This window comes from Oryza glaberrima, chromosome 8 (assembly GCF_000147395.1).
Source record: "Oryza glaberrima chromosome 8, OglaRS2, whole genome shotgun sequence".
NCBI lineage: Eukaryota > Viridiplantae > Streptophyta > Magnoliopsida > Poales > Poaceae > Oryza > Oryza glaberrima.
The window spans coordinates 18,682,795-18,699,381 of record NC_068333.1 but is presented as its reverse complement, the minus strand read 5'-3'; the positions used below and the strand labels follow the sequence as shown (position 1 = coordinate 18,699,381).

Genomic DNA, 16,587 nt, shown 5'->3' with positions numbered 1-16,587 from the left:
CTGGATTAAAATACTAGGATCCATTGGAAAAGGTATTATACACATATTAGAGAGGAAGATATTATATAGATTTGCAATGTTTGGGATGGAGACTTTTTAAGCAAATTTCACGAAAATAAATCTAATATTTTCGTCATAACACATTACAGACACAAACATCCATATAAGCACACGCACACTCAACCTCAACCTTATAGATGCAAACACGCACACTTTACTCCTATGAACACCTCCAAAGACTGGGTAGACATTTCTTAAAATTAATGAAGTCACCACAGATGTGTTGCTGTTGGCCGTAAATCTACATATTTAAGGCACAACATTACAGAATTACTCCCTCCGTAATCGTAAAGGAAGTCGCTTTAGACAGCGACACGGTCTCCAAAACACAACTTTGACTTCTTATTTCTATAAAAATATTTATTGAAAAGTGATATATGTATACTTTTATGAAAGTATTTTTCAAGACAAAACTATTCATATAATTTTTATATTTTCAAACTCAACAACTTGAGAGTTATTCATGATTTATATTCCTAAGGTTTGGCTTAAACATTGTCCTAAATGATTTCTTTTACGAGTACGGAGGGAGTATATATACCTAAGCCATAGTAAATTAAAACTATGTAATTTATAGGATATATAGATCCATAGCATTATTGTCACCATGAAACTTTTTAAATATACAGTTTTATGATAACTTTAGCACTAATATGTAGTATTGGAATAATGTAGATGTTGGATTGAATTCTGTTATGAAAAAGAATTATTAGTCTTTTGAGATAAGATGCCTTATTTTTATAGTTTTTTTATATAACTTTGTAGGTTCAATTGAATATTTAGTTTTTTTCCCTTGACTATTCTATATCACATTCACACACACACACAAACACACACACACACACACACACACACACACACACACACACACACACACACACACACACACACACACACACACACACACACACATATATATATATATGTCCATGCTTACCAATATATATACTCTTTGTGATTATTCACATTCATGCATGGCACACCCTTGAATATGTTGAATTTCACAAATATGCCTTTCATGCATGAGTCCCTCTCCTCTCTTTAGGATGTGGGAACTACCTCTAGACTAATCGAATTTAAACTAAGATTGCAATGTTCCTAAATGTGCTGATATATATGTAGGTAGCCAAGTAGATAGTGCAGTAGTTAAGCACTCATTTTCTTTGTTGTGTCAATCTTCACCTGATCATAGCTAGTATAGCTCCGTAGCTACATGGTGCATTAGATACAAGCTGCGGCTATTGTACGAGCATCCATGAGAGTAGGAATTTAAGTAATGGATCCAATGCGACCCTACAACAATCCATCTTTTTTCTATTTTTAGATAATGGTATTTTTTTAACAACAATCCATCTACGTTCAAAAGAAAAACTTCTTAAAATACAACCCTACCTTCAACTCAAACTACTAATAATATGTCCTTGTTAATGTTACGGCGATATCGATTGGTAATGCATTGTCATATATTTTAAAGAAATCATTATTTGACAAAAGAAAATTGTTATATATAAGAAAACTTCTAAAACATAATAAACATGCTCCTTTCATTGCATCGATCTATATCATGTTGATTTTTTTAACAAATAAGCTTCAATTTAGAAAAATAAGAGTTGACAATATATATAGGTATGAACACCATTACCCCTTTTAATAAAGAGGAACCTACCCTAAAAAAATGAAAAAGAGGAACCTATATAATTTCAAATTATTTAGGAGTAAATTTCAAACTATAGAATCCTGACGTATAGGACTATTGTCAGGAAGTTCGACAACTTTGAAGGCCTACCAATTAACACCGTAAACGGGTCTGCATCAGTTGTTGCTATTCTATATCAGAATGGAAACAACAAATGAACGGACAAACAGTAGCACGGGATTTTAGGTGGCAATTCCAAGTATCACTATCAGTAACATTTCTTTTTTAAAAAAGGAGTATCCTATCAGTGACCAGTGCAGCTTTAATTTTTATTAGCTGGATTATGACGTGTAAGCCTTAATTAAGTGTGAACACCTGCGCCGTAATTTTGGATTTGCACCAGTAGTCGTGTATAATTACTTGACAAAATCTTCAAACACAACGAAATTTTAATTCGACAAAAAAATAGTGCGAATTATTCTAGTAGCTAAGCCCCTCCCAATAATCAAAGAAAAGAAAACGAGCAAATTTTTTACTATTTTTGTTTTTCTATTTTACCACCCCTAGACAATTTTATCTTCACTTCACCCCTAAACTATTAATACCAGTTTTGTGCATGCCAATAAAAAATGTTGTTAATTTTTTTCTTTAAAAAGTAGATCGATCAATAATAGATATGTCAAAAACTTACAAGTACATAATTTAAAAACAACAATTTTGACTACAAAGACTAAATATAGTATGTAATATTCGCAATCAAAATTTATTGTTTTAACTACGTATTTAGACTGAATATTAACTTATACTCCATCCATCCAAAAAAAACCCAATTCTAAATTTGAATATGCACACACTGGAGTTATATATATCTTCTACTTATCTATCATAACAATTTTTTTAAAATTTTTTATTAAATGACATAAAAAAAAAGCGAGAGGATATCTACGCTAGAGAATGTAAACACATTTTCAAATGTGACGACGAATCCGATAACGCCTCATGCCATGAGAGTGGACTGTAGCGACACAAAACCAGGGGGCAAGACGCAAACGTTGGTTCGGGGACGCCAATCCGGCCATTCAATTGGCAAAACCGAGCCTCATCAATGCCGATTTGAACCACTCTGGACTAAAATCTTGATTAATTTGAGATGCACTAGTGACAAAGATCGTGTGGTTTTAACCTAAGATCTGGTGTTCAATCCCTAACACATTAATAATATTTTTTAAAAAAATGTTTGTAAAGAGACGTCTCTCTCTCTACATATCGTTTTTTTTAAAATCTTGGTTAATCTTAGTTGCATACGCCCATTCCCTCAGAACACACACACAATACAGTTACTTCCTCCTCATCTGCTGGCTGCTGCTGCAACAAACAAAAGCGGCGAGAAAAAGAGAAGAGTTCAGCACTGCATATATGCATTCAGATCGGCCGGCGATTCAATCAGTGAGCAATTTCTTTCGCTTGGCAATGGTGATGAGATATGGTGCGCGCGATCCCACCAAACCAAAAGGGGGTTTAGTTTCAGCCAATTTGGAGCTCCCATGGAATCAGGATATATTTAATTTATGCATGGATGGACCATTCGTGGTTGTATTGGAGTAAATTTGATCGGATTGTGTCGCCGCCTTGAAGCGCCTGCACTACCTTCTCCTTTCGACGCAGCGGCAGCGCCCTTCAATTCCCCGGTTGTTTGACAGCACCACAGCGGGCTACAGCCAAGGTTCCTATGATCCCTATCAAAATTATCGTCCAACCAAACCGAAATGATACTAATCTTACCATGTGTTCTAATTTCGTACGATCACCATGAGATCAGTAAGATCTTGATCTTATATATGTAGTTCCCGATCGTGCGATACTAAGCAAGTACTCCTCCATTCAAAATCTTAAACATATTTATTTATTTTTATATTTTTTTCAAATAAGATAGTTATATTTGTAGTCTTCATGCATAAAAACTTAAATAAATAAAGAGATTATTTTTTTAGTTTTACAATGCTAGATTAAATTATTGCCTGTAATCTGAGCAACCATATTAATTAATATTCGTTAGTTACTACATGCATATAAAGTTTCTTGGTCTTTGTTATATTTTGGATGAGTTAATTTCTTTTTGTTGGTCATAGTGCCAAGAAATACGCTTAAACTTTTAGATGGAGGGAGTACTATTAACTATTCAAATTTAAGGTGGATTGAAAAAAATACTGTAAACAAGTCCACTTAACTAAAAAGTTAATTAAATGTATTAAAATCAATATAATAGACTTCAATTTTACATGTAATGTATGGGGCTCCAACTCCTAAATTTAGTTATAGGAGTTGGGTCTGGAGTGGAGTTGTGGAGCTGCCTAAACTCAGCTGCACAACTCCTGTTCATTTTGTGAGAGGTGCTCCACCCAGCTCCGCTCCCATTTTAGATGGAGCTGAAACTGTTTTGCTGAGCTCCAACTCCCTATATCTTATATAACTTTTTTTGTAATTTATAAAATTTGATATTGTCTCAATGATACGATATTTCATACTGATAAAAGATTAAAAAAGATCATACCCAGTAACCCAATCCTGACTACCTTACTTGCGGATCGCTTGGTATGACATCATTGACATGTCGTATGAAACTGAAGGTTTCTTCAGGTTATCTAGCTATAGACGATGACGACTATCAGTAACAAAGAATTAACATATATAAGTATATATATGTAGATTTATATCTTTGCGACATCATTAATTACGAGATGTTGATCAGATGAAAGCAATGAGACGAGGTCCCGTACACGCGTACGTACGTGGGCCGGGCCAATGCTAGCGATATGATCATGCCACTAGTTTATACATCTCTCACGTGGCCTCTATAGTACTGCAATTAAGTGGACGTGTCATAATTTATATTGACAAGTCTAACGTAATCTCTGGTATTAACCTTGGCGATCGAGGTGTGGTTCGAATGCCATGTAATTAAATTTTGTATTCAGATTCCTTTAATTTAGGTTTGTTCAAAAAAGAGATGCCTTTAATTTATTAATTACCACCATGATGGCATGATGTTGAGCTACAATTTTCGTCGTTGTTAGCTCGTTCTCTTGACACGGCCAATCGGCACCTACCCATCATCGATGTTGCCCCACGAACTGAACAATAAATCAATGCACTGAAAATGTACGTAGACATATGTTTGACTGTAGTCATGACAGTTTAAATCTTTAAATGACTTTATATGCTTCACTGAAACTTGTCCCTTTTTTTCTAAGAAACATTTCCTTACTCCGTTTTCAAATACTTATATATTGGTTAATGGTTACAGTATCCATCTTTACACTTTAACCGCTCGTTATCCTATAAAATTGAGAATGCATAGAAACCTAAAAGTAGGCCATATGTCATATGAACAAATTAAATGAGTAAAATGCACGGACGATTGTTAAACTTGTGTTTAATTCAGTTTCCTCATCTTTTAACGTACACTTTCAAGTCTCTAAACTTGTTTTGGGTGTCGTATAGTGATAAAAGTCCAAACGAGCTCCAATCTATTCCATATGTAGAGTAGCATGTCACGACGACGCATACGTATTAGTAGAACTCACAAACTAGTCACATAATTTTAAAAACATTTTCGGGAGTCTGCGTGAGAAAGAGGACAAAGTTGTCTTAATTTAATTGTTTTCTATGTGACTGATATATGTGAGCCCGTTTAGGCTTATATGATATGCAAGATAAATTCGGGAATCCAAAAAATTATTTTAAAAGTTGATGGACCTAAATGACACACCAACACAATTTAAGAAATGGCCTATTTCATATATCATGATATAATCATTCAAGTTATTATTGATAGCCAATAAACATTGGCAGATATTTGAAATCGGAGGAAGTAGCACAAACTTCATGAAGCCCATTTGCCATCTCAAAAAAAAAAAAAGAAGAGAGAAAGAGAAAGAAACCCATTTGCAACCTGAACCAGCCCACCATACAAGTACAAAACGGGCCTAAATTCCAGTACCTCTCCGGGATGAAGCCCACGACGGCCCAACAAGAGGACCCACGACGGGCCAAACCAGCCCAACACCATCCCCGACCGTCGGATCAAGCCGATCCGAGCCGTCCATTCCCTGCCCACCCCCATAGCCAACCATTTATACCCCTATCGCCGCCGCCGCCTCGCCCTCTTCTTCCACCTCCACCCACCCAACCACCCACCCAGCCTCGTTTCTAGGGTTTATCGCGGCGGCGGCGGTGGCGAGATGGTGCAGCGGCTCACCTACCGGAAGCGTCACAGCTACGCGACTAAGTCGAACCAGACCAGGGTCGTCAAGACCCCAGGTACGGATCCGTTCTTGCTTGAAGAATTTTCTTGTTGCCTGGTGTGGTATCTTGATCTGTTGCAGATTTGTGATGTGTTTGGTGGTGGATTGTTGTTGCAGGTGGGAGGCTTGTGTACCAGTACACGAAGAAGAGGGCGAGCGGGCCGAAGTGCCCCGTCACCGGGAAGAAGATCCAGGGGGTGAGCGATGCGCGATGCGGCTTCTTCTTTTATTCGCTGTATTTTACTTTATTTTGGGATTTCCGCGGGGCTATTATAGTGTCGCATGCGGATGGATTGTGCGTCGTTAGTGTTGTATCCGATGTACGAGTAGGTCCTGGTTTGCGCTGATTAGTAGCTGTGCTTAATGCTGTTATTGTGGAACTAATGCTTGAACTAGATCTTGTTTGGGTTGTTTGATTAGATGATTTGGTGGTGGAATTTGTCTTTAAGGTTAATTAAATTGTGATTTTTTTTTTTTGGGGGGGGGGGACTGCTGCACGAAATTTGATTGGGGAATGCTGTTGTTGTCTTTTTAATCTTTTGTCTAAATCTGTTGATGAACAAGTATAGTATTTGGCTTATGGACCAAATCGAATGTACTAATTAGTAATGGGTAATACAGGTAGCAGTAGGTGAATCTACTAAAAATGGGTGCTTGTTACATTGTCCAATGCCATTTAGGTGGTATGTGTTGTAGCTAAGAGAGAATTGCTCTGGAGTTCTGAAATGCTAATTGAATAGTCTACACTTCTTGGTACTATTTCAAGTCTATTGCTCCTTGGATTTATGGCTTCATATTTACGTCCGATCTTGTCTTGTGCAACATTACAGTAGTCGAGGTTATTTCACTTCCTAGCCTACTACTGGGCCTGAAGTGGTGCTTTTAGTTCCAATACAAGCAGAAACCCTTTGTTTGTTTGTATTAATTGAGAAATGTAGTGCAGGATAGAGTCGTTTGTTTGTATTAGTTGAGAAATGTACTGCAGGATAGAGAACTTTGGTTGACTTACAATCATGGATACCGTTTGGTTCTTCATATTACCGATATTACTTTTCTCTATGCTATTTCACTGGATATTTGTACTTGAGGATTTATACAGTGTTCTATTTTCTCCAGATTCCCCACTTGAGGCCTGCTGAGTACAAGAGGTCCAGGTTGTCTAGGAACCGCAGGACTGTGAACCGTCCATATGGTGGAGTGCTCTCTGGAACTGCAGTTAGGGAAAGGTCAGTACATAATGCTAGATATTCTGATGTGAAAACTTTCAAGATCTGTATTGTGGTCTTATTAGCTGCAACTGTAACTCTGCAGGATCATCCGTGCTTTCTTGGTCGAGGAGCAGAAGATTGTCAAGAAGGTCCTGAAAATACAGAAAACCAAGGACAAGACCGCAAAGTAGAGCTCCTTTGTAAGGGTTGCACAATGCTGTTTTGTACACAGTGAAGAGTATTTTTGATGGTGGTTTATGTTGGATGATGTTTAGCATGTGAGAGACCTACCTTTTGAGTTTAGGGTTTTCAAATCCTCTCATCTTATAATTGTCGGAGTATTGGGACATCTGATCCCCTTGTTCCTTAATTATGAAATTTCTGTATGAACTATTGGGTACTAGTCGAATTCACCTACATGTTAGCCATCTTTTTATTTGACTTAATTCACTCCCTTAAATGATTTGTGGTTGTTTTACTCACTCTGTTATTTGGTAATACTTTTTGTTAGCTGGTCTATCTCGTTTGGTGATAAATATGCCCAGAATGTTGGATACTTGGATGCACAATTGGTCATATCAGCATGTCGATGTCTATCAACTCGGCAAGAACAAGATGATGCATTTCTGAAATTTAACTTTCGGATACATGGGGTGTTTGGTTTCTGGCCGCACTTTGGTTGTTACAGTTTGTTACGCATGTTCTTTCACCTTTTCATTAGCATGTTAACTTTGCCATATTTATGGCCAGCAATTTGTTACCATACTTTTGTGGCTGTCACAATTTACCTAACTTTAGTTGTGACCAGTAACCAAAACACCCATAGTGCAGTTTAACACGCTAATTGACCTGAATAAATTAAATATCTTACTTTGGCTAAGAAAAACTGGCAAATACTGAAGAAGTGCCTCTTCGAAACAGGGTTTGCAATATCCACAGCAAAGTAATCGTGATATCGTCGGATAGCGATAACTTTCTCCAAATGGTATTTGAAGTAGTCCCAAACTACCAATTATGTTTTATGTGTGGAATCTGAAATGCTTTATACCCATCTCCAAACGGTATTTGAAATAGCTAATTATGTTTGATGTGTGGAACCTGAAATTCTTTCTTTGTGAAAGTAGAGCTTTGATGCAACGTCGAGACAGGTATGTATACGGAAAGGATGAGATTCATGGTCTGTAACATCCCCTCCTTTTTAATACTACCTCCGTTTCTAAATATTTGACACCGTTGACTTTTTAGCATATGTTTGACCGTTCGTCTTATTCAAAAACTTTTATGAAATATGTAAAACTATATGTATACATATAAGTATATTTAACAATGAAAAGAATTAATAATTACTTAATTTTTTTTTTGAATAAGACGAACGGTCAAACATATTTAAAAAAGTCAACGGCGTCGAATATTTCGAAACGGAGGGAGTATATTTTTTTTTGTATATATTCCCATCTAAAGCTGCCAATCTGCCATATAAATTCACATATATTTCTTCTACTGACAATACAATACTCATCACACTCTCACAGCACTCAGAAACTCGAAAATGTATGTACAACACAACCAAAGTAACCTTCTCTCTGTTAGCTTTGCTGTTAACAAGTACTCCTATATCTCACAGTATGTACAGTACATCTAATCAAAACTGAAGAAACAATACCTTTTTTTTTTGTTGCTAACAGAAATGCTAACAGATGAAGGTGACTCACTGTATTTGTACATCTATATCTCTGAATAATATTAGTAACAACACCCCTGGCATTCCTCTGCAGCTAGTTTGGCATCTCAGCATGGACAGTAGTTGGGCTAAGGAAGGATTCCCAAGGTATGCTGCTCCTCCAATCTTCTGAAGAATCTGCTCCTAAATCGAACGGGAAGTTGATTCTTGCCACACCATCCCAGTCACTGTTCATGCTGAAGCCACTGCCAGGCTTTCTTGCTGATGGATCTTGGCTCTTGTTGCTGATGCCTCCTCCATTTGCATTTACAGATGAATCGACCACAAATCTGCTGATCTGGTCAGGCTGCCCAAACTGCGTGTCGAAGAGCAGCGGCGTAGCGGTCTTCTGCGATGTGTGTGCCTCAAATGGCAGTATTATCTGGGAGTTCTGGACTTCTGCAGATTGACTGCAGTTGAAGTTTATGACCTTGCATGAAGATCCATCTAGTGGATTGCTAGGCTTGTGCTGTTGCTGCTGCTGATTATTATTATTACCTTGCAATGCATACTTGCTAGTTATCTGATGAGCTGCCGTTGCTGCAGCTTGCAATGAGCAGGAGGAACTCTCCAGGGCAAACTGTGAAGCTTGCACAGATTGCAATGTAGAGAAGATGTCTGGATCAATTGTTCCAGGCAATTGAGCTCCCCAGGTCTGACAGAGTGCCCTTTGTGCCATGGAACTGGTCTTCTTGAAGATCCTGCAGATTGTCCAGGAGTCCTGTTTTCAGAAACAGAACAGTGCACCCTCAGAATTTGACAAAACCTTGGAATTCAGTTCTATAAGACTATAACAAATTGCGAATGGAATGCTTACGTTGAGCGGAATGTTCTTGTCAATCGGCTTCTTCGGGAGTGATGGATCGGTGAGCGTAGGAAGCCTGAACTCATGCATCATCCAGTCAGTCTTGATCCCTCTTGCAGCTCTGCCCTTGTAGAAGACAAGGGACTTCTTGAGGCCTATGCACTTGGTACCCTCAGTGGAGTAGATTGGCCTGTCAGTTCCTGTGGCTTTCCAGAACCCAGCTGCTGTCACCCGGTTCGGCCTCACGCTGTTGCGATATTTCCGGTCCCTCGGGCAGTAGAAGTACCACTCCTTTTCACCCGTGCTCGCAAGCTCTGTCAATGATCAACATAGTGAAGTCAGACACATTGCAGTTAGGTGATTTACGAGTATAACTTTATCAGTTACAACAAAAATGATATTGGTGACTTTACTTTCAACTTTCAACAGAGAAGTGTCACTAGTTTCTATTCAACTAGACATCACATAAGCCGGTTAGTTTTTCTCTTATGTTAAATTTGCAGTTCCTAAGATGTCCTTAAACTACAAAGAAAATATTCTCTTCCTCTTGCTATCTTTAAAAATGAACTTCTAAAGTTTGGAGTTTTTGTGTTTGAATGATTGAATCCATTCATTAAGGTTCAAGAAGTAAGAACAAGTAGGTGCAAGCTTACTTGGGAGATCCCAAGGATCAAACTTGTAGATGTCAAGCTGCCTGATGAGCTCAATGGAGATAGGCTTCTGCTGGATCTTCCTCTTGAGATAGAAGCTAACCAGCTCTTCATCTGTAGGATGAAACCTGAATCCAGGCAGGAGGATCTCATCTGACTTGTCCATGTTGACATCATTTCTCTCCTCCATATCTCACACAAGAAAAGATCAAGCCTGAAGCAAATCTGACAAAAGATGCTCCTGTACTACTTGTGCAGTAGCTAGTGAATGGCTTCTAGGGATGAAGCCAGTGAGGTGAAGACACAGTTGATCACTATTGCAAATCCATTACACACCATGTGTACTTATATATGAAAGCTTGTGATGCTTAGATTGACTAGATGAGGCCCACAAGTCTGAAGGATTTCATTCTGCATTAAACAAGTGTTCTCTATTTGAAGCTGTCAAGGTTTCTTTAATCCCGGATCAGTGTCTCAAAGAGAACAACAAGCTCAGCAGATTACCGTCACTTTCAATTCACACTTTAGAATACTCATGTACGGCAGTCAAAACAATCATTAAACTATGCAACAGTTAGCCTTCTGAATTTTTCAGAAATTTGTTTTAGCCTCTCCAAATACACCAATACATTTAGTTTATTTAGAATGTTTCATTCCTCCTGAGTAATTTTGGTTACATGAACTTCAAGATATATTTCTTTAATACTGATTCTAAAACCTACTCACTGATGTTTTGGGATTCTGAAATACTCACTGATGTTCTATTCTTCCTGAGTAATATATTTCTTTAGTAATGCGTAGTCACTAAAATATATATTGTTTTTTGCTGAATTCTCATAAGATAGTGATGGCCTTAGGCAGTGTAATAGCTCAACAATTTTTTTTATCAGCTAGCGTGTGAGACACTGCTAAGTGTTGGAAGGAAGGGAAGCTTCTATTATTCTAAGTAGAGTTCTGTTACACTAAATTTAATTGCAGCTGAGTTGCCACGCTGGAAACCGGTCCAATTTGCTCCATGGTCAGCATGGTTAATCTTATGCTAACTCATCACGTACTCTTACTACTCCACATGGAATTATTATTCCACAGTCCATAAGATTGCATTCTTAAATATTTTGCAAGATTCTGAACATACTAGAAAACTGGATAGGCACGCTGAATAGTTTAATCCCATCTTAGATTCAATTACTATATGCAAACACACGGTGTGTTTCAAACATTCATGGAAAGTACATGTCCATTTCAAAATGAACTTTTTTCTGCTAGAGAAAGGGAAAAATATCTCATCTATAAACTTTTTTTAACGAATCGGTGAGCCACCAATTTCATTGAAGAGAGATCTCATCTGCAAACTGATCCATGAAAATGAAGAACAAGACAACTGGTAATTAAGTAGTTTCTTAATTATCTTACTAACTGCAAAAACACACAAACAAAAACATCCAAGAAATGATCACTGGATCATGGACAGTGACGCGAGAATTCAGCACAGGGGGTGAGAGTTCTTGCTCCTTCCAATCGCTCGAGGACAAAAGGCTTCGCCCGTGCGCTTGTGTCAGTCAGGTCAAAATGTTCATCAAAAAGCTTTGTGATTTGTACTAAATGCAAACCCAATGTCTCCCCAATTCCCGGCAAATTGAGCAGGCAACACCATTAATCTCCCCAGCTTTGGAAGAACAAATCCCCATCTCGATTTTGGACCAAAGCTCTCTCAACTGCACTTCACTGAGATTTGATTCGCGTCAACGTCAAACGCTTCAGGCTCAAGCGATCCATCTCTTCTCTGCATCTCCTGCTCGGATTCATGGTTTCATGGAACACATGCCCATGCATTCTGCTGCTGCTGCTCCTCGTTGACAGCTGCAAGAGCAAAGCTCAATGTAGTAAAATGTTAGTTTTGATTTGATGATTAATTCGTAAAAATGTTAGTTCAGATTGAAATGAAATGACTGTTGACTGTTCTGATAAGGCTATGGGAAGCAGTGAAATGTTGTTGTTATGGAAAAAAGGAAATTAAAGGACAGAGATTTCGTGCTCCGTGTAAATTACTAATTAGCATCATCTTGTTAACCTCATTTCTTCCAAATCAAGCGAGATTTTGCACGAGGAGAACTCCTACTTACATTAATTACTTTGGTACGGCAAGAAGTCATAGTGCTTTAAATTTTGGGTCAATCGAGCTTTCATCAAGAATGAAAGGAGTGCCTAGGAATCTTGCAATTGAAGCATTGCCTTGGAACTTCTTGTTAACCTTTGAAGTTGTTGCTTCTAGTGTTCTTCAGAAAACTTAACAGAATTTCGTGTTCACACGATGTACATAAGTCTGCCTTAATTTCTTTTTTTTTTCGAAATACACAAAAAGACCTGTGCATGCATTAAGAAAATTATCTAAGTACTACTATAAGACAAAATTTAGATGCACACCCGCAATAGACTAAAGACGTCACTATCACTGAGCTAAGCTGACAGTCTGCTACTCTCATAGCTGAATTTCGCAACTTACTAAAGCCATAGTCCTAAAATATACTCCCTCAGTTTCACAATACAAGTCGTTCTAGCATTTCCCACATTCATAGTGATGTTAATGAATCTATATAGATATATATGTCTAGATTCATTAACATCAATATAAATATGAAGAATGCTAAAATGACTTACATTGTGAAACGGAGGAAGCAATAATTTAGAATTGGATTGGACATATCAATCCGGTCCTAGATTATTATGTTTTCGGGCAGAACGAGTAGATTATATGATCAATCAAATCAGGTTAGTAGTTAGGAATGTAAAGATTTGAAAGTCTAACAAATTTCACAACATTTTACTGGTTGAAATTGTTGGGATAAGCGTAGGCTACGATAGCATAAATCAAAATTTTCAATCGTGTAAACCAGGAACCATGCAAGTATTAGATCATAGATCGTTACCACTCGACGCGCTGCGCAGCGGAAGAAGGCGCTAAGAAGTTGAAGGAATTCTCGCGAAGTAGCGCGCGTCGATGTAGAGGAAGTAGTCGATCGCACCGGCTTGACCTTCTCCTCCTCGTGCGTTCTCCTCGCCGTATTCCCACGCTGATCAGCACCGCAAACCAGCGGCGCCTCTACCGGTATCCACACGTACAGGGATGGAACGCCACGCGCAGATGTGCTAGCACCTGCGCGCGGCTAGGGTTTTGCTCGGGGAGGGGAGTGACGACTAGGGTTTCTCACGTGATGCAATACCTCCGCCGGTCACACCCCTCGCGAATATATAGTATCCATCACTCAGGTCTCTAAGGCCCGTAGGACTCCTATTCGGATCCCTATCCGCATTAAGCTCATATTGGATCTCCATCCAATCCCCTTATTCCGGCCCATTAAGCGTGTGACCCTGTAGGTTCATGTATACTCGGCTGTAACCCGAAAACTCCTTTTCGGTCCACGCGTCAACAGCGCCCCCTAGCAGAACGTATTGACCCAATGGGCATACATAAAGATCATATCGGCTGAACCCCTAGTGTATACTTGTATGAACCACTTTGCCTCACGATATCAATTAAGCTCAAGGCTAGATATGTGCCATCCTCTAATAGCTCAATCATTCACTCGAACCTGTTGATAGATTATATAACTTATGATTGACTCCTCAATCACCTTTGGCATGGCCATGCACTTCCATAATCTACAACATCGAGGGGCCCAAAGATATCTCTCTATAGGAGGGGCAAATCCCATCTTGATTATTCATATCTCACTACATGTTTCATAGCATATCCGAAAACTACTTTTATAACTACCTAATTACGGAGTAGCATTTAGCAGTCCCTAAGTAAACTATTACACATGTTGGGAACCATGATAATCTCAGGTATAAGGATTCAACACCAACACTAAATGAGATCACTGATGACACAACACATATGGCTCTTGCAGTGTCTCATGTTGGGTCTATCCAACAACATGTTCACTAATATGTGTCCACATTATTAATTTGGTATCTCTATACCATGATCCATGAGACATGATCATCAATTAATACATGTGCTGATCATCTAAACATATTTATTTCACATATGATATTTGATCAGGGATCCTTTAGAAATAGCACCACACAACATAAAGAGTCTCATGAAAGAATCACATATTCATTAACCAATAATGAGTTATCTATTTCAAGGAACAAAGTCGGATAAATATGTAAATATAGTATGTGATACAATCATCTCTATGATTGCCTCTAGGGCATGTCACTAACAGAAATCAACTTTTATTTAACTAAATGTGTCGACACAGGTAATCTTATTTATAAGTAGATACTCCTATACTCCTATTGTCCAGAAAAACTCCGTTTTTAGCCCATCTTATTTATCCTAAAAAAGCTTCATCTTTAAAGCAATATATGCATTGGAGTTTGCTAAAGTGAAGGGCATTCTAATATTTTCAGATTTCTATTGGTATGTGTGAGATTTGCTAAAAATAAAGTTTGTTTAGGGCAGGGAGTATACATGATCCTCACATTATGAATTTCGAATATAACAAGAAAAAGGTGTTATATATATATATATATATATATATATATATATATATATATATATATATATATATATATATATATATATGCAACAAGCAAACAAGGTTTTTTTAAGACTCAAGCATAATTTTGTCTTTTATCCTGATTCTTAAAAACATTTTGGAGTAATTTTTTTCGAAAGAAGCATTTTGGAGATAAACTGTCTGCCGATGAGCAATGGCAATTTTAAAAGGGACATTCTTTACACTTTCCATCTTTATCCATGCAGATGATGACACAAACTGAGAATTTTCCATACGAAAATTCTTCCAAATCCATCAGGCAGGCATCTTCTTCTGATAGTTACAGGCTTACAGCGATGGAAAAAATAATTTCTCAGAAAGCAACGTGTAACATCCACCTTGCAACGTCACCAGGAATGACACCGAGCAATACCGCTGCTGGTTAATAATAATACAGTAATTAAGGTTTGTCCCCTGGGGTTACATCTTTGATGTCACCATCAATTCAGTTCTCTGCACTAGTACAAAAACTCCAAAAGCAAAGAAACACCTTCTGATAATATTCAGATCATTATGGAACTCCAAAAGCTAGAGATTAGTGAAAAAAAAAGAGGAAACCATAAAAGCAGTGAAAGTAAATTATTTCAGAATTAATGGGAATTCTACTAAACTATTTTTGGGGGCACAAGGATATCTGCATCATCTGTATATATGTGATACAAATTGTTCTAACAACAGGAAAGTTTCTACAGCGGCAAGACCTACTTAACAGGAGACAGATGTTCACCAATAGCCCATATTTTCATTACAAAGATCCCTTTAGTGCAAAATACAATTGATTTCATAACTTGCAAGATACTCTTACATATCATGTTCTATATTAAATGTAGGTTTGCCTTCACACATGCATGTACTAATCAGACAGCTAACAACAGGGGTCAATATCACAATAGTAACAACTTATCACTCTGCTACATTATAATGCAGTATTTGGCCCTAACTGGATCCATACATCTTATAGAGATCCCTTGAGCATGCTTTACTCTCCCTAGCTATCCTAATAAATTAGTGGATGACCCTAAAGCATCCAATTGTGAGTTCACATTGGTTAGATGCATGAAAGAAAGAGCCACCCCTTTTTTAGTGAGAAAGCAAGTAAATCCTATTGGTGTTTTGCTTAAACAAGGAAGGAAAACCAAGGGGAACTTGTCAGATTCCAATATGGATTGAGCTCTTCTTGGTCAAATTGGAGAACATTAAAAACTCTGAATTAAATGAAACACTATATAATTTGATGGAACATTTCCCAATAGATAGCTACCTTAGTGGTCCAAACTATTCAGGGAAACAGCACGTGTAGAACAAAAATGTTTGTAACAAGAGGACAATGCACCTGATGGAGTACCTGACTAGTTTCATACTCTCATCTAGTTCAAGGAGAGTGGATACTGGGTAACAATGACATGAACATTCTGATCAGATACTATACTTTACATTGGCCATGATTGTATTATACACTTCTACTACATGTGTACATGGTCCTCAACTCCCCAAGAACATAAAAATCTCTAAAAATTAAGCACAGACTCATGGTCATGGACTGTACATCGATGCAATGGTTCTTCCTAGAAGTGATAAATGTATGAAATAATCAAAGATAACATGAGTGATGCATTATCAATGCAAAACATGG

At 37.8% G+C, this 16,587-nt stretch overlaps 2 protein-coding genes across 2 annotated transcripts; one reads left to right on the top strand and one right to left on the bottom strand.

Moving 5' to 3' along the window:
• The first annotated feature begins 5,851 nt into the window (after window positions 1-5,851).
• On the top strand, window positions 5,852-7,654 carry LOC127781262 (60S ribosomal protein L34-like). The gene is made up of 4 exons (XM_052308197.1): window positions 5,852-6,016; window positions 6,118-6,197; window positions 7,117-7,226; window positions 7,312-7,654. Exons 1-4 carry the CDS (start codon window positions 5,938-5,940, stop codon window positions 7,397-7,399), a joined length of 357 nt encoding a protein of 118 aa, XP_052164157.1. The 5' UTR covers window positions 5,852-5,937; the 3' UTR covers window positions 7,400-7,654.
• Window positions 7,655-8,687: 1,033 nt separating this feature from the next.
• LOC127782900 (protein FEZ-like) lies at window positions 8,688-10,573 on the bottom strand. The gene is made up of 3 exons (XM_052310177.1): window positions 10,387-10,573; window positions 9,746-10,047; window positions 8,688-9,649 (listed from the first exon to the last, which is right to left on the bottom strand). The coding sequence occupies exons 1-3, from the start codon at window positions 10,571-10,573 to the stop codon at window positions 8,984-8,986; spliced, it is 1,155 nt and encodes a 384-aa protein (XP_052166137.1). The 3' UTR covers window positions 8,688-8,983.
• Window positions 10,574-16,587: the final 6,014 nt, after the last annotated feature.

Coding starts and splice junctions, on each gene's coding strand:
- LOC127781262 (XM_052308197.1), top strand. CDS start 5,938: ATGGTGCAGCGGCTCACCTACCGGAAGCGTCACAGCTACGCGACTAAG. Junction 6,017..6,117: donor CAGGGTCGTCAAGACCCCAG/GTACGGATCCGT, acceptor TTGTTGTTGCAG/GTGGGAGGCTTGTGTACCAG. Junction 6,198..7,116: donor CCGGGAAGAAGATCCAGGGG/GTGAGCGATGCG, acceptor TATTTTCTCCAG/ATTCCCCACTTGAGGCCTGC.
- LOC127782900 (XM_052310177.1), bottom strand. CDS start 10,573: ATGGAGGAGAGAAATGATGTCAACATGGACAAGTCAGATGAGATCCTC. Junction 10,048..10,386: donor TGATCCTTGGGATCTCCCAA/GTAAGCTTGCAC, acceptor GATCATTGACAG/AGCTTGCGAGCACGGGTGAA. Junction 9,650..9,745: donor ACAAGAACATTCCGCTCAAC/GTAAGCATTCCA, acceptor TTCTGAAAACAG/GACTCCTGGACAATCTGCAG.